Below are 25,604 nucleotides of genomic sequence, written 5' to 3' on the forward strand. Positions count from 1 at the left end.
ATGTAACTACAGACAGCTGAAGGTAACCAGACAGCTGAATGTAACTACAGACGGTTGAATGTAACTACAGACAGCTGAATGTAACTACAGACAGCTGAATGTAACTACAGACAGTTGAATGTAACTACAGACAGCTGAATGTAACTACAGACAGCTGAATGTAACTACAGACAGCTGAAGGTAACTACAGACAGCTGAAGGTAACCAGGCAGCTGAAGGTAACTACAGACAGCTGAAGGTAGTAACTACAGACAGCTGAAGGTAACTAGACAGCTGAAGGTAGTAACTACAGACAGCTGAAGGTAACTACAGACAGACAGATGGACAGACAGACAGACAGATGGACAGACAGACAGACAGACAGACAGATGGACAGACAGACAGAATCCTACCAGTAGTTCATTACAGTCACTCGTTGTTCCCGATCTGAAACTGTCATGATGGGAGGCTGAAAACATTCTGTCTCTCCCTCCATCTTTTCTGAGAGACAGAGGGAGAGAGAGGTCTGTCTGTCTGTCTATCCCTTTATCTGTCTATCCCTCTGTCTGTCTATCTATCTGTCTATCTATCTGTCTATGTGTCTGTCTGTCTATCTATCTGTGTGTGTGTGTGTGTGTGTGTGTGTGTGTGTGTGTGTGTGTGTCGTGTTGTGATCAGGTGTCATGTTTCAGTGGAACTATGTAAAGGAAACCAGTGGATGGGAAGACAAAGTATGATCAGAACCAACAATAGAACCATTTCACGTTTTAGATTCAGCAGCCAGTAGTTCTGCCGTCACGTCTACCTGCAGTGAAGGTAACTAGACAGCTGAATGTAACTACAGACAGCTGAAGGTAACCAGACAGCTGAATGTAACTACAGACGGTTGAATGTAACTACAGACGGCTGAATGTAACTACAGACAGCTGAATGTAACTACAGACAGCTGAAGGTAACTACAGACAGTTGAATGTAACTACAGACAGCTGAATGTAACTACAGACAGCTGAAGGTAACTACAGACAGCTGAAGGTAACTACAGACAGCTGAAGGTAACCAGACAGCTGAAGGTAACTACAGACAGCTGAAGGTAACCAGACAGCTGAAGGTAACTACAGACAGCTGAAGGTAACTACAGACAGCTGAAGGTAACCAGACAGCTGAATGTAACTACAGACAGTTGAATGTAACTACAGACAGCTGAATGTAACTACAGACAGCTGAAGGTAACTACAGACAGCTGAAGGTAGTAACTACAGACAGCTGAAGGTAACTACAGACAGCTGAAGGTAACCAGGCAGCTGAAGGTAACTACAGACAGCTGAAGGTAGTAACTACAGACAGCTGAAGGTAACTAGACAGCTGAAGGTAGTAACTACAGACAGCTGAAGGTTACCAGGCAGCTGAAGGTAACTACAGACAGCTGAAGGTAACCAGGCAGCTGAAGGTAACTACAGACAGCTGAAGGTTACCAGGCAGCTGAAGGTAACCAGACAGCTGAATGTAACTACAGACAGCTGAAGGTAACCAGACAGCTGAATGTAACTACAGACAGCTGAAGGTAACCAGACAGCTGAAGGTAACTACAGACAGCTGAATGTAACTACAGACAGCTGAAGGTAACCAGACAGCTGAATGTAACTACAGACGGTTGAATGTAACTACAGACAGCTGAATGTAACTACAGACAGCTGAATGTAACTACAGACAGCTGAATGTAACTACAGACAGCTGAAGGTAACTACAGACAGTTGAATGTAACTACAGACAGCTGAATGTAACTACAGACAGCTGAAGGTAACTACAGACAGCTGAAGGTAACCAGACAGCTGAAGGTAACTACAGACAGCTGAAGGTAACCAGACAGCTGAATGTAACTACAGACAGCTGAAGGTAACCAGACAGCTGAATGTAACTACAGACGGTTGAATGTAACTACAGACAGCTGAATGTAACTACAGACAGTTGAATGTAACTACAGACAGCTGAATGTAACTACAGACAGCTGAAGGTAGTAACTACAGACAGCTGAAGGTAACTACAGACAGCTGAAGGTAACCAGGCAGCTGAAGGTAACTACAGACAGCTGAAGGTAGTAACTACAGACAGCTGAAGGTAACTAGACAGCTGAAGGTAGTAACTACAGACAGCTGAAGGTAACTACAGACAGCTGAAGGTAACCAGGCAGCTGAAGGTAACCAGACAGCTGAAGGTAGTAACTACAGACAGCTGAAGGTAACTAGACAGCTGAAGGTAGTAACTACAGACAGCTGAAGGTTACCAGGCAGCTGAAGGTAACCAGACAGCTGAATGTAACTACAGACAGCTGAAGGTAACCAGGCAGCTGAAGGTAACTACAGACAGCTGAAGGTAACCAGACAGCTGAAGGTAACTACAGACAGCTGAAGGTAACCAGGCAGCTGAAGGTAACCAGACAGCTGAATGTAACTACAGACAGCTGAAGGTAACTACAGACAGCTGAAGGTAACTACAGACAGCTGAAGGTAACCAGACAGCTGAAGGTAACTACAGACAGCTGAAGGTAACCAGGCAGCTGAAGGTAACTACAGACAGCTGAAGGTAACTAGACAGCTGAAGGTAACCAGACAGCTGAAGGTAACTACAGACAGCTGAATGTAACTACAGACAGCTGAAGGTAACTAGACAGCTGAAGGTAACCAGGCAGCTGAAGGTAACTACAGACAGCTGAAGGTAACCAGGCAGCTGAAGGTAACTACAGACAGCTGAATGTAACTACAGACAGCTGAAGGTAACCAGACAGCTGAAGGTAACCAGACAGCTGAATGTAACTACAGACAGCTGAAGGTAACTAGACAGCTGAAGGTAACAAGGCAGCTGAAGGTAACCAGACAGCTGAATGTAACTACAGACAGCTGAATGTAACTACAGACAGCTGAAGGTAACTACAGACAGCTGAAGGTAACCAGACAGCTGAGGGTAACTACAGACAGCTGAAGGTAGTAACTACAGACAGCTGAAGGTAGTAACTACAGACAGCTGAAGGTAACTACAGACAGCTGAAGGTAACCAGACAGCTGAGGGTAACTACAGACAGCTGAAGGTAACTACAGACAGCTGAAGGTAGTAACTACAGACAGCTGAAGGTAGTAACTAGACAGCTGAAGGTAACTACAGACAGCTGAATGTAACTACAGACAGCTGAAGGTAACCAGACAGCTGAAGGTAACTACAGACAGCTGAAGGTAACTACTGACAGCTGAAGGTAACTACAGACAGCTGAAGGTAACTAGACAGCTGAATGTAACTACAGACAGCTGAAGGTAACTACTGACAGCTGAAGGTAACCAGACAGCTGAAGCTAACTACAGACAGCTGAAGGTAACTACTGACAGCTGAAGGTAACCAGACAGCTGAATGTAACTACAGACAGCTGAAGGTAACCAGACAGCTGAAGGTAACTACAGACAGCTGAAGGTAACTACAGACAGCTGAAGGTAACTACAGACAGCTGAAGGTAACCAGACAGCTGAAGGTAACTACAGACAGCTGAAGGTAACTACAGACAGCTGAAGGTAACTACAGACAGCTGAAGGTAACCAGACAGCTGAAGGTAACTACAGACAGTTGAAGGTAACTAGACAGCTGAAGGTAACCAGACAGCTGAAGGTAACTACAGACAGCTGAAGGTAACTACAGACAGCTGAAGGTAACTACAGACAGCTGAAGGTAACCAGACAGCTGAAGGTAACTACAGACAGCTGAAGGTAACCAGACAGCTGAAGGTAACTACAGACAGCTGAAGGTAACTACAGACAGCTGAAGGTAACCAGACAGCTGAAGGTAACTACAGACAGCTGAAGGTAACCAGACAGCTGAAGGTAACTACAGACAGCTGAATGTAACTACAGACAGCTGAATGTAACTACAGACAGCTGAAGGTAACTACAGACAGCTGAAGGTAACCAGACAGCTGAAGGTAACTACAGACAGCTGAAGGTAACCAGACAGCTGAAGGTAACTACAGACAGCTGAAGGTAACCAGACAGCTGAAGGTAACCAGACAGCTGAAGGTAACTACAGACAGCTGAAGGTAACTACAGACAGCTGAAGGTAGTAACTAGACAGCTGAAGGTAACTACAGACAGCTGAAGGTAACTACAGACAGCTGAAGGTAACCAGACAGCTGAATGTAACTACAGACAGCTGAAGGTAACTAGACAGCTGAAGGTAACAAGGCAGCTGAAGGTAACCAGACAGCTGAATGTAACTACAGACAGCTGAATGTAACTACAGACAGCTGAAGGTAACTACAGACAGCTGAAGGTAACCAGACAGCTGAGGGTAACTACAGACAGCTGAAGGTAGTAACTACAGACAGCTGAAGGTAGTAACTACAGACAGCTGAAGGTAACTACAGACAGCTGAAGGTAACCAGACAGCTGAGGGTAACTACAGACAGCTGAAGGTAACTACAGACAGCTGAAGGTAACTACAGACAGCTGAAGGTAGTAACTAGACAGCTGAAGGTAACTACAGACAGCTGAAGGTAACTACAGACAGCTGAAGGTAACCAGACAGCTGAATGTAACTACAGACAGCTGAAGGTAACCAGACAGCTGAAGGTAACCAGACAGCTGAAGGTAACTACAGACAGCTGAAGGTAACCAGACAGCTGAAGGTAACCAGACAGCTGAAGGTAACTACAGACAGCTGAAGGTAACCAGACAGCTGAATGTAACTACAGACAGCTGAAGGTAACTACAGACAGCTGAAGGTAACTACAGACAGCTGAAGGTAACTACAGACAGCTGAAGGTAACCAGACAGCTGAAGGTAACTACAGACAGTTGAAGGTAACTAGACAGCTGAAGGTAACCAGACAGCTGAAGGTAACTACAGACAGCTGAAGGTAACTACAGACAGCTGAAGGTAACTACAGACAGCTGAATGTAACTACTGACAGCTGAATATGGGTAAATGACGAACTATAGAACGAGTTGAAATATGTTTTATAGTTTGAGACAACATGAAACGTCATACCTCGCTTCTGTCATGTGACGTATTTCCAAGTAAAACAGGATATTAGGGCGGGACTAAACAGGGAGGGATGTGATTTGATTGGACGGTGCAAAACCTTTGACGATATGATTGGTTGGAATGTCGCTGGCCTGCCCGACTTGGTGACGCAATCACAAAAACGTTTCTGTTTTAGAGGAAGTTAAGCTGATTAGGTTTTTATGTAAAACAAGTAAAGTAGTTTTGTGATTTACTTTTTGGCACAAGTTGTAGAATAGGAGCATAATATGATGGAGAAATGAGAAAACCAGGTCATAAAGCCCATGTTCACTTTGTTTCAACTTCCTGGATGGTTCTGTCTTACCAAAGGCAAGGTCTGTTTGAATTTATCCCTACTTTTTTTTTGGGGGGGGGGTCCCCCTTTTTCTCCCCAAATTGTATCCGGCCAATCACCCCACTCTTCCGAGCCGTCCTGGTCGCTGCTCCACCCCCTCTGCCGATCCAGGGAGGGCTGCAGACTACCACATGCCTCCTCCGATACATGTGGAGTCGCCAGCCGCTTCTTTTCACCTGACAGTGAGGAGTTTCACCAGGGGGACGTAGCATGTGAGAGGATCACGATATTCCCCCCAGTTCCCCCTCTCCCCAAACAGGCGCCCCAGCTGACCAGAGGAGGCGCTAGTGCAGCGACCAGGACACATACCCACATCCGGCTTCCCACCCGCAGACACGGCCAATTGTGTCTGTAGGGACGCCCGACCAAGCCGGAGGTAACATGGGGATTCGAACCGCCGACCCCTGTGTTGGTAGGCAACAGAATAGACCGCCACGCCACCCGGACGCTATACCAGATTCCTGGTTTGGATGTGACCACAGTGTGACTCAGACTGCTGGCAGACATCCCACCTTCTGATCTGCGTACTGTGTTGTTACACCTTGAATTAATTCCAGCTTTCCCTCAGCCAGATAACTGATCTGGATCCAGATTATTAACACCAGGTGTAAACAGGGTCTTGAGGTTGCCACATTTTGAACCTTTAACACTTTCAGTACTTTCCCAGCGCCCGGTCCTTCTGACAACAGCCCACCTCCATCATCCCACATGTGGACAAAGAGAGTTGAAAGCAGCGTTCCCAGTGCTCGACCAGATTTCATGTATGTTTTATTCGTTTTCTTGTGGCACATCGAGTATAAACATCTGATACTGAAGAAACCATGTTCGTCAGAGTAAACCGGAGACGAGCTGGATGGAGATAGTTGTTGTTTTTTTTAATAATTGCGTTACAACTGATTTTAAGTTGCGTCAGTTAAGGTGACCTCTTTTCTGTCCAACAAGTTTATCCCGTGTTCGTCCTCGTGATAAAAACAGCTGAGGTGTCCCCCCCCAAAACCTCCACAAACCCCTCATCCGACACAGAAAACAGTCCTCGCCTCCTCTGCAGAGCGTGACCAAACATCCCGATCCAGACGAACAGTATCGTGATTCTGAAGACGACCGTTGATCTGGATGATCCACTACCGTCACAGAGGATGGTACGGTCCTGCCACCGTCCCTCCGAGCAAAACAAACTTTGCGGTTGAATGTACAAGTTGTATTTACACGCCGGGCTGAGACGAAGACGATGACAAAACAACCAGATTGATGAGAGACCGGTAGAGAAGTGGACTACCGGACTGCCTCTTAGACGTTGATCTGAAGTCAGAGTGAGGGATTCTCCTTCACCTCACACTGGTATGCTTCGCCAATACTGATGGTCTAATTGCTGATGGTCAAATGATTCACATTTAGTACCCCCCCCCCAACAAACAAACAAACAAAAGAAAAACAACCCGAGCCTAATAAACCCTATTGCACAGCAGTTGATTTTACCCAGAACAAGAAACCTGGACTGAATATTGTGAGGAGCTCAGTGTTTCCTGCCATACCACATGAAAAGAGAGGAGGTCTATGTACAACACATGTCGCTATTTAAATAAACCGGATGAACCCCGCAGTCCCCGAAACAGAACACCAGAGCCGACAGAACCGCAGAAACAGAAAAACGAAGAAAGAAACCAAACCGCCACATCCGTTTAAAAACACCCAGAGAGCTCCCAAGACCAGCGTTCTCCATCGCCGATGAGCCGACTTTGGCGAAAACCAAACAAAATGAATAAAACCAACAAAATAAAAATAGAAAAAAAATTAAAAATACCAAGTATTAAATATTTTTGTATTAAAATTACTTAAAAATCCCAAATAAACCTTTGTGGATGGAGCAGAGGAACCATATATATTCTCTATATATTCATTTGTATTTAAAAACATTTTCCTGTTCTCTTCTTTAAATAAAAATATAATACCAGACGGTGCCTTAGTGCTCGCTGCAGGTGGGTGGGGCTCTTCCGAACCCTGCCTACTGAGCGCGCTCTGTGCCTGTGTGCGTGTCACGAGCGGCTGAGTTTGAACAGTACCTCGCACAAGATGGCAGCCACAGAGGAGTCGAGTGCTGGGGACAGAGAGAGGTCCAGCAGGCGGCTCTCATAGAGAACAAACTCCGGCTGGTTCTCCTCTACCCGGGCCAGCGCCAGCAGGGCTTTGGCCGCACGGCACATCATGCTAATGCTGGGCGGTTCCGGTCCAGCCGCTGGGTGAAGCAGGCTGTGCGGGTTCTGTTGGTACTGCGCCGCGGCCTTGCTGTCCTCCAGAAAGCCGATCAGAGTTCCCACGCTGCCTTTCTGCAAGGCGATGGCGCGTGCTGCCATGGGATCACCCTGCGCCAGGTTGGACAGCACGGCCACCGCCATCTCACGACACACTGGGCTCTTACGCTCACCCACGTGGCGCATCAGTGTGGCAAACAGCTTCTGCTGGCGGCTGAAGGGGGGCGTGGCCAGCAGCAGGTCCACGTTGGCATCCAGGATGCTCAGCTTGCACAGACACTCCAGGACCAGCCTCTGGGGGGTGAGTGAGGAGGAGCCCCCCGCTGAGCAGAAGGGGTCGTGGGCCCGGGCAGCGGGGCAGACCATCCAATGGAGCAGCCCGTCCAGGATGGGCAGACAGATGCTCTCCGGGTAGAGTGACAGGTCCAGCTGACCCGAGATGTTGGCCAGTGTCACCAGCGTGTTCTCCCTCAGCGCCTCCAGGCACTCCCACCACCACTCATCCCTGCTGCAGGCCAGGCCCTGCTCTTCCTCCTGCTGGTAGCTAGGAGGTGTCCTTTTCCTGCGGGGATGCAGGTGGTGCAGCAGGATAAGGCGGCCCAGGATCAAAACCAGGCCCGGGTGGCGCGACATGTCTGCGTCGTTTCCGGGGACAAAGGAGAGGCCGCGCACCACATTGGAAATGCAAACGCAGCGGCGGGCGAGCTCATCCTGCCAGGCCTCGGCAGTGGAGAGCGGCGCCTGGTCGCTGCACCGCGGCTCATCTTCCAGTTGGGCGAGTGGACTCAGGGTGGAGCCACCACCCCACAGCGGACCTGACAAAAGGAAATAAGAAGTTCAGTTTTGTGGCTAATTTCACTTTAATTCACTACTTTCACAGATTTGAACCTCATGCATCTGTGGAGACTCAGATCAGAGTGGTTGTTCATCAGTACAGCAGTGGCACCCTCGAGGGTGCGAGATTGGACTGTCAGTAGCCTGCTAGTCTTTTTAATAGGTATGTCATAGACTATCAGTACACTGACTACTGAGTTACACATGGCTGTAACCAGAACATCTTCATGCATCGCTACATTAAAACCACATTTTTTGATGCCTTGTTTTTCAGTCCATTCGCTTGTGTAATTTCATACATTTCGGGACCTCCAACCGCCACCTGTACACGTCTCTTAACTCAGTGGATTTGCTTCAGTCGGTAATCGGCTTGTTTCATTTATATAAAAACAAAACGAATGGTGCACTCCACATGTGGGGCAAAATGCAGTCTAGATGCCCAACTTATTTTATTTTAATAAAACATTTTTATGACATGAGGATTTGTCTCCTTTTTATAATTATATAAACCAGAATATTGGCTAGTTAGTAAGTTTATGCGCTACACTGGTTTCCAGTCATAAGCAGTATTTTCATTGAAATTTGTTGATACATAAATCAATAATCATTGGGAATTTTTTCTGATTATCGACCTGAATGGGATTGATGATAAGCCTACGTTTTAATTAAATTCTGATAGACAGTGAGCCTTTCATACCTGCCTACCACAGTTACCAATTCAGGTGTATTTGTCATGCCAGTAAACATTTTGTTGTGTTACTCCGCTGAGAGGAACGTTTCCTCCGACATGAAATCCGAGCTTCGTAGAAATCCAACACCAGAATTTGAGCGTTACGGTGTTGTTCCAGGGTCAGACATTGAGTTCAGCCGGTTTCCGTCAAACCGACAGTACGTAAAGTTGTGACCAAGGCGTAGTAACATTTACAAACTGTAATGTGTCTGCAGTGAAATGTGGGAAATGATTTGAAGTGAGGTGTAACTGTCAGTAAAGACTGAATGCTCCCAACAGGAGGCACTGGTTACCTTGTTGGGAGTCGGGCCGGACGCCGTCATCGCGGGGGGCCGTCAGGCTCTCTGCTTCTCCCTCCAGCAGCTCCCTGATCTCCTCCTGCAGGCTCTGTCCTCTCCTTAATGGGTCGGGGAGGTTGGCGCCCCCACTGCGGAGCTCCAGGTGAGTCTGGATGTGAGTGGTGGAGTCTCCTCCGCCAGCCTGCCAGTGGAGCAGGCCACTGGTAAAGCCCACCGTCAGGTTTAGCTCCGCCCACCGCTCCTCCCCTTCCTCCACTTTGATTGGATACTTGTCAAACTTACTGGCCTGTTGGGGCGGAGGCTCCGCCAGCTCCCGGCTCTGGTCAGGATCGGGCTGCTCTGAGGACAACCCCCCCCACACCTCTTCCTCCTCCTCCTCTTCTCCCCCTCCACACTCTTCCTCTGTAACAGTAGCAGCTTCCTCCTTTCCATCCCTCTCCTCTTCCTTTGTGCTCTTGAAGGGAGGTGTTGCTGTGAGGAGTGACTCCTCCTTCTCTTCTGAAGACTTGCTGGGTATACTCTGCTCCTCCTGCCGTTGGGTCTCGGGCTGGGGACTCCCCGGTTGCTCCTCACCTGGTGTCTGGTCCCTGGCAGGGTGGTGCTGCAGCCCGAGCAGGGTCCGCTGGCCCTTGTTGCCCACCTCATACTCCTCCAGGATCCCAAAGATCTGGATCAGACAGCGACGATAGTGCTCCACGATCAGCTCCAGGAAACCAGAAAGCTAGAAAGAGACAGAAACAAAAACCATCTTCACTTAAACTGGTTCCCAGTGGAGGAAAACGTTTCTCTATCTTGGGCATTAACAGCTGATGTTTTGTTGATTCTTTTATCTTAAGTGTTTTACAGCACCTTGAATGGAAACAAGTCTTAACGCTGATGGTCCAACTGGGAATGGAACCTGTAACCCTGGTGGTATTAATGCCTTGCTCTGAACCATGAAGGAAGGCCTTTTCTTTCTTTTTTTTGCTGATTAACTATTGTAGGTAGGCCCTCTTGCGCACTGACCATTTCATGCAATCTTCAAAGTAACCAACGATAACGTTAAAAAATTATGTATAATTATAACAGCTATATATACCACCCTCCCACCTTGTGTATAACCCCTATGGTTTTGAGTCATATTTTTATTGTCCTTATTGATATGTTCCAAAACTGCATGTTTTACTAAAAATAAATATAATTTCTACCCACCACATATAGCTTGCTGGGAAATGCTAATTTGTCCAATGACATTGCTCCCTGTCATTTGTGTTAAACTTGCTGGACGTCAATTTTTTTTCTCAACCTTTTAGCAAGGAAGTTCTTCAGTAAATGGACGATAAGTTAGCAGCATAATCACAGATGGCTGAATCAGGTCATCTGGACACAACGTTTATTGAGAGGAACGTTTCATCACTCATCTAAGTGACCTCTTCAGTCTCAACTGACTGCAGGTATCCCACCCTTATAAACAATACAGTGGCATAACGACCCAAACCAACGACCGGTTTCATATGCAAACTGCGGTGCCCAATGGTCTCTTATGTTAGGTCTCACTTCTGTGTCGGTCACGTCTCACTCTCAAACCACACCGCTGGCTAGCAGAAGTGTGAACAGGAGACCTGAGCACGCAAGTCTCTCCCTGCCAGTACATAGCCTCTCCAACAGCAATTGCTATGTAGTGCCTCCTCGTGGCAACAAACGGTAAATGGGATCTTGGACCCTGGTTGAACTACAAGGGACTCGGAGGAGGTCTGGCCCCTAGACGTGCAGTACGCAGGCCCACCGGTGTGTGGATATTCCCTGATGCCTACGAACCAGCCCCAGCTACGGGTTAAATGGTGCCAAGTTAGGGCAGTCTTTGCTGCTACCATTATGACAGTAGATGGCACTATCCGTTTCTACTGCCTTGTAGATCTGCCTCTTTAGGCAAAGGCTAGGGGAAGTTAACTCCGAATTCAAATGCAAGAAGGCGCTGGCAGCAGAGGAGCCCAATAGGATCATGAGCCCTATCGGACCAATGGCACAAACATCAGAAGGCATGCAGAGGAACCACTCTGTTGGTCTATGGATGGCATCACTTGACAAGTACACTGTCACTGCGGGGCAACCTCTGTATCTACTGAGCCCGCTGCACTACGGTGTACCGCTTAGGAATGGGTTCTGAGGTCCAGAGAGACTGGCGGGGGCACGACACCGACTGTCTTAACTACTGTGCAAGGCGTGATGTGAGGAGAGCTCGAGGGGAAAAGCACTTGCGAGGAGAGCTTGCATGCTTGCCGAGCTTAAACTGCGTCACAGTCATCATCAATTTCAATGGACTGCCAAAGAAGTCTCTCTTCATGTGTATTAATGGTGATGAAGCAGTGGACGTAGTCCGTATGAAATTACAGAATGACCCCACCCTTAGTAATAGGACCACCGAGGGCTGCACAATTAATCGAATATTAATCGCAATCGCAATTTTGGCTTCCCGCAATTAAATGAACATGATCGACTACGATACTGACGTTTAAAATGCGTGCTCCGCTCATGGAACACTCTGCTGCATATCAAATCAAGCACTTCCTAAACTACCTGCCTGACCAATCACAGCTGTTCCCTTTAAGCGGCAACCCTGAAGTAACAGCCTGTGCAAAAATGTTCTGGTTGCTGCGGCTGCAGTCCAGAGTAGACGAGTAAGGGCAAAACAAGTATCAGATGTCTGGAGCAGAAGGCGAAGAGCTAGTCCCTCGAAACGGATCATCATCCCTTGTTTGGAAATAGTGTGGATTTAGGGCAAGTGATGTCAACCAAGAACAAGTCATATGCAAAGAGTGCCGTAGAGTTGTGTGTGCGCCACAAAGCAACACAACTAATCTTTTCAACCACCTGAAAAAACACCACAAACTGCAGTACGATGAATGCACGAAAGCCAAGAGGAGTAACGTTGGTAACGTCAGCTCACTGAATCCCTGTCCCTGTACAACGTCAACTCAGACATCCATAACAGCAACCCTGTACAGCACGTCACCGCATCCATCCAGCTCCCAAAGACAGACTGAAATAACCAATGCAGTCGCACTACATTTGGCCAAAGATATGTGTCCATTAAACACTGAGCAATGGAGGCTTCAGGAAAATGGTCAACACACTGGACAAAAGATATGTGATCCCCTCAGGCAACTATTTTCCCCAAGTGGCATTACCTGCGCTGTATGCAAAACGTCGAGGGGAAATAGACAGGGGTGTCACAGCTGTCGAGTACTTTGCGACTACCACTGACCTACGGTCAAGCAGAACAATGGAGCCGCACTTGAACCTGGCAATTCATTACAGCGATGGTGACCACACAGGAGAATTATTTTAAAAGAAAATATATTTTGTCCCTAAAATCAACGAATAATCGTGATCTCAATATTGATCAAACTAATCGTGATTATCATTTTGCCCATTATCGTGCAGCCCTAGGACCACCCTTAACACTGACCAAGTGTGTCTGCTCCTGAAGCTGTGTCTCCAGTTCACGTACTTCACATACAGGGGGCAGTACTGCAGGCAGAGGCATGGGTGTGCTAGGGGTTCCCCAGTCTCACCTGTAGTGGCCAACTTTTATATGGAGGAAGTGGAAAAGAGGCTCTGATGTCCGATCCAGGAACACCACCTAGCCAGTGGTTCAGATTTGTGGACGACACCTGGGTTAAAATTAAATCTCAGGTTGTACCACATTTCACCAACCACATTAACTCTGTGAACGAGCACATCAAGTTCACCAGGGAGGATGTGGAACATGACAGCGTAGTCTTCTTACACTGTGACATTGCAGTCAGTGGTGGGGGACATTTGATTGTTGATGTTTACCGTAAACCGACACATACTGATCGGTACTTAAGGTTTGACTCTCATCATCCACTGGAGCACAAACTAGGAGTCATCAGGACGCTGGACCACCGAGCTGACAACGTCCCCACCGACACAGCGGCCGGGGAAGGGGAGAAACCCCACATTAAACTTGCCCGGGGCCATTAATTATATTACGCTGCTGCTCTGAACTCCACAGGCAAAAACAACTGATATCCATAAGAGGGTTTTATTGATTTCAGACATGGTTCAGATGTCACCATAGTGTTTCTAAAGCCACTTTTATCAGAACCACCACAGACAGTAAATATGGTGTTAAACTGGACCTGTTGTTTATTTACTGGTCAGACAGTGTGACAGCTCAAACACTGAAGTTCATCTGAGGTTGTGCGAGCCGATGCAGACAAAAGACAAAACACAGCAGGAATCGCTTATGCTGATCGCAAGTCATCACATGGAATCAGTCCTATTCAAACGCTGTGTAAATAATCTGGTCATGTGATCAAACGAACTGCTGAAAGTGATAATTTTCGGACTTTTATACATTCATCCATCCATCCACCCATCATCCGAACCGCTTATCCTGCTCTCAGGGTCGCGGGGATGCTGGAGCCTATCCCAGCAGTCACTGGGCGGCAGGCGGAGAGACACCCTGGACAGGCCGCCAGACCATCACACACACACACAAACACACAGCTAGGGACAATTTAGTACGGACGATTCACCTGACCTACATGTCTTTGGACTGTGGGAGGAAACCGGAGCCCCCGGAGGAAACCCACGCAGACACAGGGAAACACCACACAGAGGGCGTCCCAGGACGACCCCCAAGGCTGGACCACCCTGGGGCTCGAACCCAGGACCCCCCCCCCCACTCGCCGCAAAGTGACCGCGCCAACCACTGCGCCACACACCGCCACTATTGATTAGTGTGAAGGTATTTCTCAAGTCATGTTGCATTGGCAGGCGAAATCTGGTCTACACGAAGACATAATTTCAACTCATTCAACGTGAAATTAAAAACTATTTCTGAGCCAACGTAATGCAGGAAATCTCACATTCAAATGTTTTTTTTCCTCACTCACTCCCAAGATACTGAGCAGCGCCTCTGCTCTGAAAAGCCGCCTCTGAAATCACAGACAGTCTAACGTGTCACGGACTTTCGTTTTACAGTTATTAAGAAGGAAGAAGTAAAGCCACTTTACTTTGTCACTGTACAGGTTACAACGACACGTGTTCTCTGCATGTAACCCATCCTACTGTACAGCGGCACCCAGGGACCAGCTCCAGCTCTTCTTTCCATTGCCTTGCTCAGGGGCACAGACAGGAGTATTAACCCTAATAATACTAACCCTAAAATGTACTTTAGACAACGCTTAGCCTATCTTTAAATTCCTGTTTGAAGCAGCTGATCTTTTATTACAGTACAATAACCGACAGTACAGTACTGACTTTTAATCAATACGGTAAAAGAGACAAGTTTTCTGTTTAATGACATTTTTTATCACATAAGTGTACATGTCCAGTAAGATGGTCATCCAAAAAAAAAACAACAAAAAACCCCCCCCCAAAACCCTTGACCTTGCCTAAAATGATTGCCTGCTTGTGGGGTCATATCAGCCTGGACGGATGTGATCACCATAAGCAATTTCAACAATTTTGGGTTCTTCAAGCTGTATAACAGTGAGTCCAGATGACCTGTCCTCCTAACAGGAAGTCATCAGACCCACTTAGACAGCAGTGGACGCACAGCAATGACAAGAGACAGGGGATGTGTGTTTGTGTTAACATGTCGTGCAGTGCGTTGAGGCCAGCTGCGTTACGAGGGACTGACCTGCGACAGGCTGAACGAGCCGACAGTGCTGTCATCATACAGCAGGATGTTGATGGTGTCCAGAGCCCATGTGCTCTCTGCCAATAGGCCGGATTTCAGTGACATCATCACACGCCATGCCTCCGGGGTTCCTGGTTGGAGTGGTTCAAATAAAAACACCAACAGTTGGATGACGTTTGACCTCACATCAGTTTTCCTGGTAAAACAGATCTATAACTCTCTTAAGATCCTCACGTTCAATGCAACATCAGTTTTCCTGAGTAAAACAGATCTAGAACTCTCTTAAGATCCTCACGTTCAATGCAACATCAGTTTTTCTGAGTAAAACAGATCTAGAACTCTCTTAAGATCCTCACTTTCAGTGCAACATCAGTTTTTCTGAGTAAAACAGATCTATAACTCTTAAGATCCTCACTTTCAGTGCAACATCAGTTTTCCTGAGTAAAACAGATCTATAACTCTCTTAAGATCCTCACTTTCAATGCAACATCAGTTTTCCTGAGTAAAACAGATCTATAACTCTCTTAAGATCCTCACTTTCAGTGCACCATCAGTTTTTCTGAGTAAAACAGATCTATAACTCTTAAGATCCTCACTTTCAGTGCAACATCAGTTTTCCTGGTAAAACAGATCTATAACTCTCTTAAGAGCCTCACTTTCAATGCAACATCAGTTTCTATGGTAAAACAGATCTATAACTCTCTTAAGATCCTCACTTTCAGTGCAAGATCAGTTTTCCTGGTAAAACAGATCTATAACGGTCTTAAGATCCTCACTTTCAGTGCAACATCAGTTTTCCTGGTAAAACAGTTCTATAACTTTTTTAAGATCCTCACTTTCCGTGCAACATCAGTTTTCCTGGCAAAACAGATCTATAACTCTTAAGATCCTCACTTTCAGTGCAAAATAAGTTTTCCTGAGTAAAAAAGATCTATAACTCTCTTAAGATCCTCACTTTCAGTGCAACATCAGTTTTCCTGGTAAAACAGATCGATAACTCTCTTAAGATCCTCACTTTCAGTGCAAGATCAGTTTTCCTGGTAAATCAGATCTATAAATGTCTTAAGATCCTCACTTTCAGTGCAAGATCAGTTTTCCTGGTAAATCAGATCTATAACTGTCTTAAGATCCTCACTTTCAGTGCAACATCAGTTTTCCTGGTAAAACAGTTCTATAACTTTTTTAAGATCCTCACTTTCCGTGCAACATCAGTTTTCCTGGCAAAACAGATCTATAACTCTTAAGATCCTCACTTTCAGTGCAAAATCAGTTTTCCTGAATAAAACAGATCTATAACTCTCTTAAGATCCTCACTTTCAGTGCAACATCACTTTTCCTGGTAAAACAGATCGATAACTCTCTTAAGAGCCTCACTTTCAGTGCAACATCAGTTTTCCTGGTAAAACAGATCTATAACTCTCTTAAGATCCTCACTTTCAGTGCACTCAGTGCTCATTTTAATAACAGTCGGTGTTCTTTTATCACCCTTTAACAAATATAATTTTCATCCAAGTGCCATCAATGTGTTGTCACAAGGTTTGTATGGGGTGATGAGTTGTTCTATGGAGACCATCATGTGTGTTTTGACGAGACAGGATTCAGACCTGTATCCTTGCTGGTGAGTCTTCGTTTGGGCTTCAGTTTGGGTTGGGTAGCCTCCACCGAGCTGGGCGGGAACACCACGTCTCTCTGGATGAGGGGGAGGCTCTGGGCGGGCACAGAGCCAGCCAAACCCACCTTCTTCACAGAGGCCATGTAGGTGGCGCCGTTGGGGGACAGAGAGCCTCCCATGGGGCGGGGGAAAGAGGAGGGGCTGGGCGCTCGGGAGATGTGGTTAGAGATGGGAGGGGTGGACTGGTAGGAGGAGAGGGGCGGTCGGGAGGGCAGGGGAGGTATGGAGGAGGAAGATGGGGAGGAAGAGGAGGATGGGGGCGGGTAGGGGGACTGGCGCTGGCCCGGGTGACTGGAGGGCCACTGGGAGTCCAGAGGGGCCCTTCCTTCTGGTTCCTCTACTTTGCTCAGGCTGGGGTAGGGCGGCCCCTGGCCCTGCCGGACAGGGTAAGGGTAGCCGACGTCTGTCCTGGGGTGCCACATGTTGGCCGGGGGCCCCTCCCCCGAGCCCCCAGAGACAGCAGGAGGCCCCCCGCTCATCATGGCATGCTGGGTGGGGCCCTGTGCAGCGGGGGGCATGCGGTCTCTGCTGTAAGGGTATGGGAACTGGCCCTGGATTGGCCGGCGCTCGGGGCCCATGTACCCTCCCGTCCCTCCGTACTGAGCGTACAGGTCAGCTTGCTGCCCGCTGTACTGCTGCAGCCATGAAGCATCGCTCTCATGGCGTTTGGCCGGTGGGTACATCCCCTCTACAGGCCGCTTATAACCCTGCCAACACAAACACAAGCACAGCATATATCAAACATCTTGTCATCTGGAGACTTGTCAGAGAGAGCCACAGTTACAGTTCTCAAACTTTTAATCATTATGAAACAGAACGGACAATAAGAAAAGGGCAACAACCCCCTCTAGTGCAATATTAAATGTATTAGCACTGTGATAAGATTCAAGATCAAGAATCAAGTTCATCCATAAACTGATAAAAAGGACTGGTAAGCGTGTGAGGATGAGTGGTAGCACCCCCCTGTGGTCTGGCTGACCTGAGGCGGGTACATGGGGGTTTGGTGGGGGCTGTAGGGCATATTGTGGGGGTACTGCTGTCCGTAGCCATCATGTCCATGTCTGAGAATGAGGAAGACAAAACAAAAAGAATTGAAGAGAAGCAGAGCCTATTACTGTCTTCTAACAAAAAACTACTTCTAGCTGGAATGTTTTACTGCGTTTCACGGACTGCAGAAAGACTTGATCATACTTTGCCATACTGGTGTTTTAGATCAGTAGGAAGCTGTCTACCTCTGAGGTGGGTATCTGGTGCTGGGATACATGCTGGGGTCATTTCCAGAGGGTCCACTGGGAGGCGCCATACCTCCCTCTGGTCCCAACACGTGGTCGGGCCTGAGGACAGGAACACACAGTACAGGTAAGCTTGACGGTCCCGCACACACAATCCTGGTAGAATCTGACTGGAGAAGTTATTTCCACTGCTGAACCGAACCAACAGCTCTGACTGGTTCTCTGGTTTGCTCCTCACATCTCACCTCAGTAACCAATCACCTTTTTTTTTTTAACCCCCTTTTTCTCCCCAGTTGTACCAGGCAAATTGCCCCACTCTTCCGAACCGTCCTGGTCTCTGCTCCACCCCCTCTGCCGACCCGGGGAGGGCTGCAGACTACCACATGCCTCCTCTGATACATGTGGGATCGCCAGGCCCTTCTTTTCACCTGACAATGAGGAGTTCCACCAGGGGGACATAGCACGTGGGAGCATCACGCTATTCCCCCCACTCCCCCCACCGAACAGCCGCCCTGACTGACCAGAGGAGGCGCAAGTGCAGCGACCAGGACACATCCGGCTTCCCACCCGCAGACACAGCCAATTGTGTCTGTAGGGACGCCCGACCAAGCCGGAGGTAACATGGGGATTCGACCCGGTGATCCCCATGTTGGTAGGCAACAGAATAGACTACGCTACCCAGCCAATCACCTTCTTTGTCCTCTTTATGAAGACAGTAAAACTAGACGGACATAACAAACCACTTAGGGAGGTTTCAATCAATCAATCAAGCTACACACATATGAGAACGTTTTTAAACATAAACGGAACAACCCTACATTGCTTTATACATGGGAACACATACACACTACATACAAAACACCCCCTCCAAAAAACAATTATGACAGTTGGGCTTCAGAGAGCCATCTGTCTCTCCTCTCCAGTCTTACAGCGTGCCATCCTCAGTGCTGGAACAGGTCCAGGTACAGACAGGGTTTAGATACTTCGGATTTGTTTTGAGGCAAAGCAGACAGAGCAGCGAGTGGCAGAGTCAACGCCCACCTGCGTTCGTACCCAGGACCATAGGGATACTGGGTCCTGGGGCCCACCCCCATCCCAGGCAGGGGTCCGGAGGGAGGCCCGCAGGGGTACATGTCTTGCATGGCTCCGCTAGGCATCTGGCCTGGCCCGTAGGACTCCGTGGGCCCTGGACCTGCAGAGAGAAGGCGCAACAGCTTCTTTAGCAGACAAGTCCAGGATAATGGAGGGTTCACAGCTACCATTTAAATCTCTGAATGCTTTAGCGATCATGGCAGTTCTAGTTCCTAAAGGGATGGTTCAGGGTTTTTTCTCTTTTTCTAAGAAAAAGAAGTAAGAGTTACTCTAAACCCCATACTATCCTTTAAAAAGCCTAACCCCCCCCTTTTTTTTCAAACAGGCCATTATGACTTGGCAGGAGTTGGCCTGAAAAAAAGGGGGGGAAGGGAAACAGTGATTTTTCCTTTTTTTACACAGGCCAATTCCTGCCAAACCATGATGGCCATTATCAGAGTTCATGTCAAAAGTCCTGAGCTTAGTGTGATGTCCCCTTTGCAACTTCCTGCCCTGGTGATTTATTGAGATTGATAACGAGGCAGTTTGTGTTTTGACCACTGGGAGGCAGAACAGCCACAAGACACTGAACCGCCCGCAGCAGGAGAGGGTCCAATACCAGAAACAACTGTCGGCTTTGGCTTCCATCTGGAGTGGATTAATCCTCTCTGACAGCCGTGAAAAAGCCAATAAGAAGGACTGATCAATAAGAAGGACTGATCAAGTCTGGTAGTTTCCTAATCACCTTTTTGATTTTGAGATACTTTATTGATCCCCGCAGGGAAATTACGCTCTGCATTTAAGCCATCCTAGCTGTGTAGCTAGGAGCAGTGGGCAGCCGCCGTGCAGCACCCGGGGACCAACTCCAGTTCGTCTTGCCTGCCTCGGTCAGGGGCACAGACAGGAGTATTAACCCTAACATGCATGTGTTTATGATGGTAGGGGAAACCGGAGCACCTGGAGAAAACCCACCACAGACACAGGGAGAACATGCAAACTCCACACAAAGGACGACCTCGGATGACCCCCGAGGTTGGACAACCCCAGGGATCGAACCCTGGATCTTCCTGCTGTGAGGCGACCGTGCTAACCGCTGTGCCACCGGGCTGCCCAACCTTGTTGGTCTGCTAGCTGTGATTTTATTCTGCTATTAATGCAAATACTGCACTGTGGCCTGCTAGCTGTGATTTTATTCTGCTATTAATGCAAATACTGCACTGAATAAAAAACAAACAAACATCTAAATTAGATCCATAACTTTTTCAGAACAGAGCCTCTTTTCCTGTGAGTCACATTCACACCACTATGGGTCACACACCAATCATATGACCCACACGATAAAGACAACGCTGGAAATGTTTTCCTTTCAGAGAACATTTTGGGAAGTGACTGTTCCAAAGCCAAATGAGATGTCCAGCACCACTTTGAATCTATTCTGAACAACAGTCCCATCATGGCTTCTTCTCTAAAGTTAGAATTCATCATTCATAAAACAATTTTCAATAAAGACAAGGGGTATGGATGAAAAATAGATGAATATTATGCAGCATCTTGTCCTTGATCTGTCCAGTCAACAACACTGATGTGTTCAGCCTCCTCCTCACCCTTCCGGGGTGTTCCATACGGGTCTTTGACCTCATACTGCATCCTCATGGAGGGTTCGGTTGGACCAACTCCTTGCTGGTAGGGACCTCCGGCAGGCCCAGGGCCACGTTTTCCATGGAGCGTGGGATCATTGCCCTCTGAAAAAGGATCCTGGACGCTCACTCCGCTGGTCCTGGAAGACAAACCGAGTCAAGACCCGGTCAGAACTGGGGCACAATGGGATGGAACTCCAGTTTTGCTTTTTCTTTGGGTTTTTTGGTTCAGTTGAACTTTGTGTTTCTCTGATAACAAATGTGTAGAGTAACTTGTATGAATACAACATGACTTACGCCTTAGAGTTTTAAAAGTCCTGTCACCATGTTCTGGTGTTTGGGGACTGGAGTCTAGCATCATTTCCCTGTTCTGGTCCCAATTCTGGTTCTGCTTCAGGCTACTGGTCTGAAAACAAGGTTCTTTGGATATTTTCTAAAAACAGAAAGTTTCCTTCTAAGCACTATCTCTACAGCTTACTATTTCCAAAATCGTGTTTTAAACATGACCCTGCTCATCCCTTCCCTCGAGGAGCTGGAAACCCAGCAGAAATCCTCCTGCCCCCAGTTCTCTCACCGTGAACCATCATTCCACATTAAGCCACCAGGTGTAACCACCACTGGTGTGGAGAGAATCTAGACTGCAAGCTCCAACCCTGAAGATGATTATTTAACTCACCCTCTCTTCTGTAGATGTTGGTAATGGCATGGCCGAACCTGAGTTGTACTTACTGATGTAGTACTATGTGTTGGTAAAGGTCTACCAGCTTGTTCTGTCATATCTGTTGGTTAGACACAACAACTTCACTTCTTCTAACTCAACACTACCTGCCTTCCTCTTCCTCATCTGGCTGCTGTGATGAAGATGGAAAACACTATGCAGCCTATAATTTCCTGGCAAAGTACTACCAGACACCAACCATCCACATCTCATACTGCTATCATCTGCAGGATGTGGACAGTGGTAATTGTTTTAACTATACCAGATACTCAAAGTATCAAAAACGGTGAGAATATTTCGGATTGCAGCTTTGAACGAGTCATACAGAAGATGTCAAGCAGGAACACCGAGGGAGACCGGTCAGTAGATGCGTCTCTCCTACCTGCTGCCCAGCTGGGGTGTCATGTGGCTGTGGGGGGTGGATGCGGGGGTAGGGGGCTTGAGGTCACCAGGGGCCTCAGTCAGCGAGCCACTGCCTGTTGACTGGGGGGTGTTGGGCCCTTGCAGGGAACCTGAGTTGGCTGGAGAGAGCAAGAGAGAGAGAGAGAGAGAGAGAGAGAGGGAGGGAGGTGGGGGGGAGACCAACTGATGATAAGCAAGTCAACAGAGAGGACAAACGGGTTTTTGTAATGGTAAGGTCTGTGGTGGGTTGCTGCAACTACAGTGTATGTGTGTGTGTGTGTGTGTGTTAGTGTATATGTATTAGTGTGTGTGTGTTATATGTAATAGTGTGTGTGTGTGTGTGTGTGTGTGTGTGTGTGTGTGTGTGTGGTGTCAAAGTAGGTCAGATTGAGCCCACTTCTACTTCTGTTCTCATCATCATTAGCCCCCTGCCATCTCTCTCTCTCTCTTGAATGGCGGAGGTGTGGGAAGATGGCGGCATGAATTCGCATTTGCAGCAGCCTCACCCAGTGCCGGTGCGGGAAGATGGCGGCGTGAATTCACGTTTGCGGCGGCCTCACCCAGTACCGTCCATGCAGTGTCTTTGTCCACGTCTGCATCTAAGTTTTGTCTTCGTTTGATGGCTGGGACAGCTGGCGCTGGATCGGCTGGGAGAGCGGGGCAGGCTAAGCTAACTGCTAGCCCATGCAGACCGGCAGTTCCGATAACACAGAGGGCGGTTTGGCGGCGGCCTCACCTGGTGTTGACTGTGGTGTTTTTAATGTCATCATGAGGAGTGCGAGGAGGCGTGTCGAGGGTGACTGGCTGGGGGAGCTGGCGCTGGATCGGCTGGGAGAGTTTAGTCTGCTTCGTCCGGTGGGCCCGGGGACCACGGCCCCAGCCTGGAGCTGCGCCCAAGGAGGAAACGCCGAGGGCGGTCTGACAGGACGCGGAAGCGGGGCGGGCTAAGCTAACTGCTAGCCCATGCAGACCGGCGGTTCCAACAGTCATCCTGGCTGGCATTCGTTCTCTTGGACAGGGATTTTTGTTTAGTTTGGATATACGTGTTAGTTTGGATATGTGTGTTAGTTTGGATATATGTGTTAGTTTGGATATGTGTGCTCTTGTAGCTTTTGGATGTGTTTGTGTCTTTGTGTTGCACTGCTGTGCGCTGGGGGAAACGGCATTTCGCTTCATTTCATGTTCGCAAGTGCATGAAATGAGATAACAAATAAAGCGTTCCTGATTCCTGGTGTGCGTGTGTGCGTGCATGTGTATCTGGGGATTCCAACCACCAGCCTGTCTGACAGCGCAACTGCATAGATTAGCTTTGTAAACCAACAGAAAGACAGACGGAAACAGACAACAGGTTTGCTAGATGGATACGTTGGCTGGATATACAGTCATAGTGGTTTCTTATACTGACAGACAAGTCAGCTTGAAAGACAGACAGGATAGCTAGTTAGAAACAGCTCAGCTAGACAGACAGAAAGACAGGTCAGCTAGATGGAAAGACAAGTTGGTTGACAGAGTGGAGGTGTGGTGCTCACCAGGAGAAGGTGGCTGAATCTTGGCCTGGTGAGGTGTTGGTTTCCTGGTGTCTCCTGTGGGCCCCGGGCCCTCAGGCGGAGGCTCCTCTCCTCTCTCCACCTTACATTCATAAGCAAACAGATACTGGATGTACTGTTTCTTAAGGGAGCTGGCCGAGCTGCTGGATGTCCCCACGTTCAGATGACTGGACAGCTCCCTCCACTTCTTGTTCTTATTCACCTGAGAGACAAGCCACACAGTCATGGACGACTTCCAGTGGAAGACTGTGTTTATACTGGGCAGCTCCCAATGACCTTCAGCAGAAGATTGTAGTTGTACTGGTCAGTTCTCAGTAACCTACAGTAGAGGACTGGTTGTGCTGGTCAGCTCCCAGTGGCTGGTTTCCAGACCTAGTCAATCTAAAAGGAACTTGCACACCTGGTGTACGAATTCCTTTTGGATTTTGGACACTGGAATCTACACACCCGCCAGGCCGTGAGTAACAGGCGCCACACCCATCATGTCATACATTTGAGCTCGTTTCCAGACATACTCACCATGGCCAGGCCTCCTATCTCTCTGACACACAGGTAGAGTCGACATAGGTCCAGAGGCTTCTTGCCAACGGCGGGCAGGTTGGGCACAGGTGTGCCCCTCTCCTCCATGAAGGCCAGGTATCGGTCCACCCACAGCCTCCTTTCCGGCTCCGAGCCCATCTCGTACAGCCGTGTGATATTTTCATTGGTCATGGTGGCCACACTGGGCTTCTGGAGAAACGGGAACAAAGAAAGCAATCAGAGTGTCCACACACTGCTGCTTTATCTGTACAACAGCAGCGCTGCACAATACATCCAAAAAACCCTGACAGATCTTTGACTAACATGGAGGAGAGTGACCTGTCCATCCAGTGTCTGGTGCACCAGAGAAACTTCCACTTCCACTGATTAACCAACCAGAGGAGACTTCTGAATGACCGCTGGTTATCTGTTAACCTCCGTGCTAGCACAGGCCAGCTAACCAGCCTCACAGCGTCTGGGTAAAGGAGGTGTTTTTCAACAAGGGGCACATGTTCCCAACAGCTTGTTCTATGAGAGATCACTGGACCTGAAGGTTTAAATGTCACTCCCTTCAACATGCCCATTTACATCCATGGAAAATCATTCCGTGTGATGAAATTCAGAGCACTAAAATAACATCCGGACAAGGACATCAAAACACACATGGTTGTTTTTGTCCGTATTGTGCAGCACTACAACAGCTATAATCACCTAGTCACACCACAAAGAAACACAGCACACAAAACACATCACAACATGACAACAACACATCAGTGTTACCTGATGCTCATCTCTCTCCACACATGGAGAGTAATAAACACCTCACAGCACTCAGTCCAGTGGGACTAAATGGTTTCATGATGCTTCTCTCTGGTTTCGGCCCATGATCTCAAGCTCTCCTAAACAGGGGATCTGCTTAGAGTTGTCTAAAGCATCATCACCCTTCTGACAGCTTTTTTATAGCCAAGCCTGGTTCTGCGGAGGTTGATGAGTGGAGCAAGGCACTGACGCCGCCTGCGCTATGGCCCCTACAGACTGTGTGATGTGGGCCGTCCCAGACGAAAGATGATTAAATGTGACGATATCTTTGGTCGTGGCTCCAAAACGGTGGTCCTACGTCGCACTGTGACACAGGTTCAGACACGGCCGTTATTACGGTCTTGCGACCGAAGACAATCTGGGACAAAAGTCTGACAGTGTCAGAAATTTAGGATGACCATCTCACAATGTGACTGCTGCTACGACCTACGTCTACTAACCAACCAATAGAAATGCAGCACGGAGTGACGAACTGATCAACGCAACGCACAATCTTTGCTGGCGCTAAACACAAACAAACAGACTGTTAGCATCTGTGACCCAAATGCGGTGGATTCACCAAAACGAGCTGCGGCGACTATTGAAAGGACTCGATTCCTGCTTGGCGTCATGTTGCTCTACCAGCAGCGTAGACCGATTACTCGCGCTGATGCAGCACACACGCTGATGACGTTTTTATGGACTTGTGTCGTAGCCTGCGATTCAGTAGGTGTTGTCATCGTACAGTCTACATACATCAAACTTGATGTCGTACCCAAGTTTATTAGAGCCATATCGCACAGTGTGGCTTGCGATAAACTTACAGGACCGCTAAAATCGCACAGTCTGTAGGAGGCTTTAGGGGTTCCCATT

At 48.0% G+C, this 25,604-nt stretch overlaps 1 protein-coding gene across 1 annotated transcript in view; it reads right to left on the reverse strand.

Moving 5' to 3' along the window:
• Window positions 1-6,114: 6,114 nt before the first annotated feature.
• Window positions 6,115-25,604, reverse strand: part of arid1b (AT rich interactive domain 1B (SWI1-like)) — an 82,445-nt gene continuing 62,955 nt past the window's right edge. Inside the window, exons 12-22 of the mRNA XM_056294062.1 lie at window positions 23,934-24,143; window positions 23,397-23,616; window positions 21,848-21,986; window positions 20,715-20,887; window positions 19,081-19,231; window positions 18,040-18,141; window positions 17,787-17,868; window positions 16,740-17,514; window positions 15,136-15,266; window positions 9,477-10,203; window positions 6,115-8,434 (exon numbers count right to left, since the gene is read on the reverse strand). Of these exons, the coding sequence (XP_056150037.1) occupies window positions 7,404-8,434; window positions 9,477-10,203; window positions 15,136-15,266; window positions 16,740-17,514; window positions 17,787-17,868; window positions 18,040-18,141; window positions 19,081-19,231; window positions 20,715-20,887; window positions 21,848-21,986; window positions 23,397-23,616; window positions 23,934-24,143 (3,741 nt within the window). The 3' untranslated portion in view covers window positions 6,115-7,403. The remainder of the gene's footprint in view (window positions 8,435-9,476; window positions 10,204-15,135; window positions 15,267-16,739; window positions 17,515-17,786; window positions 17,869-18,039; window positions 18,142-19,080; window positions 19,232-20,714; window positions 20,888-21,847; window positions 21,987-23,396; window positions 23,617-23,933; window positions 24,144-25,604) is intronic.

This window comes from Lampris incognitus, chromosome 15 (genome assembly GCF_029633865.1).
Source record: "Lampris incognitus isolate fLamInc1 chromosome 15, fLamInc1.hap2, whole genome shotgun sequence".
Classification (NCBI taxonomy): Eukaryota; Metazoa; Chordata; class Actinopteri; order Lampriformes; family Lampridae; genus Lampris; species Lampris incognitus.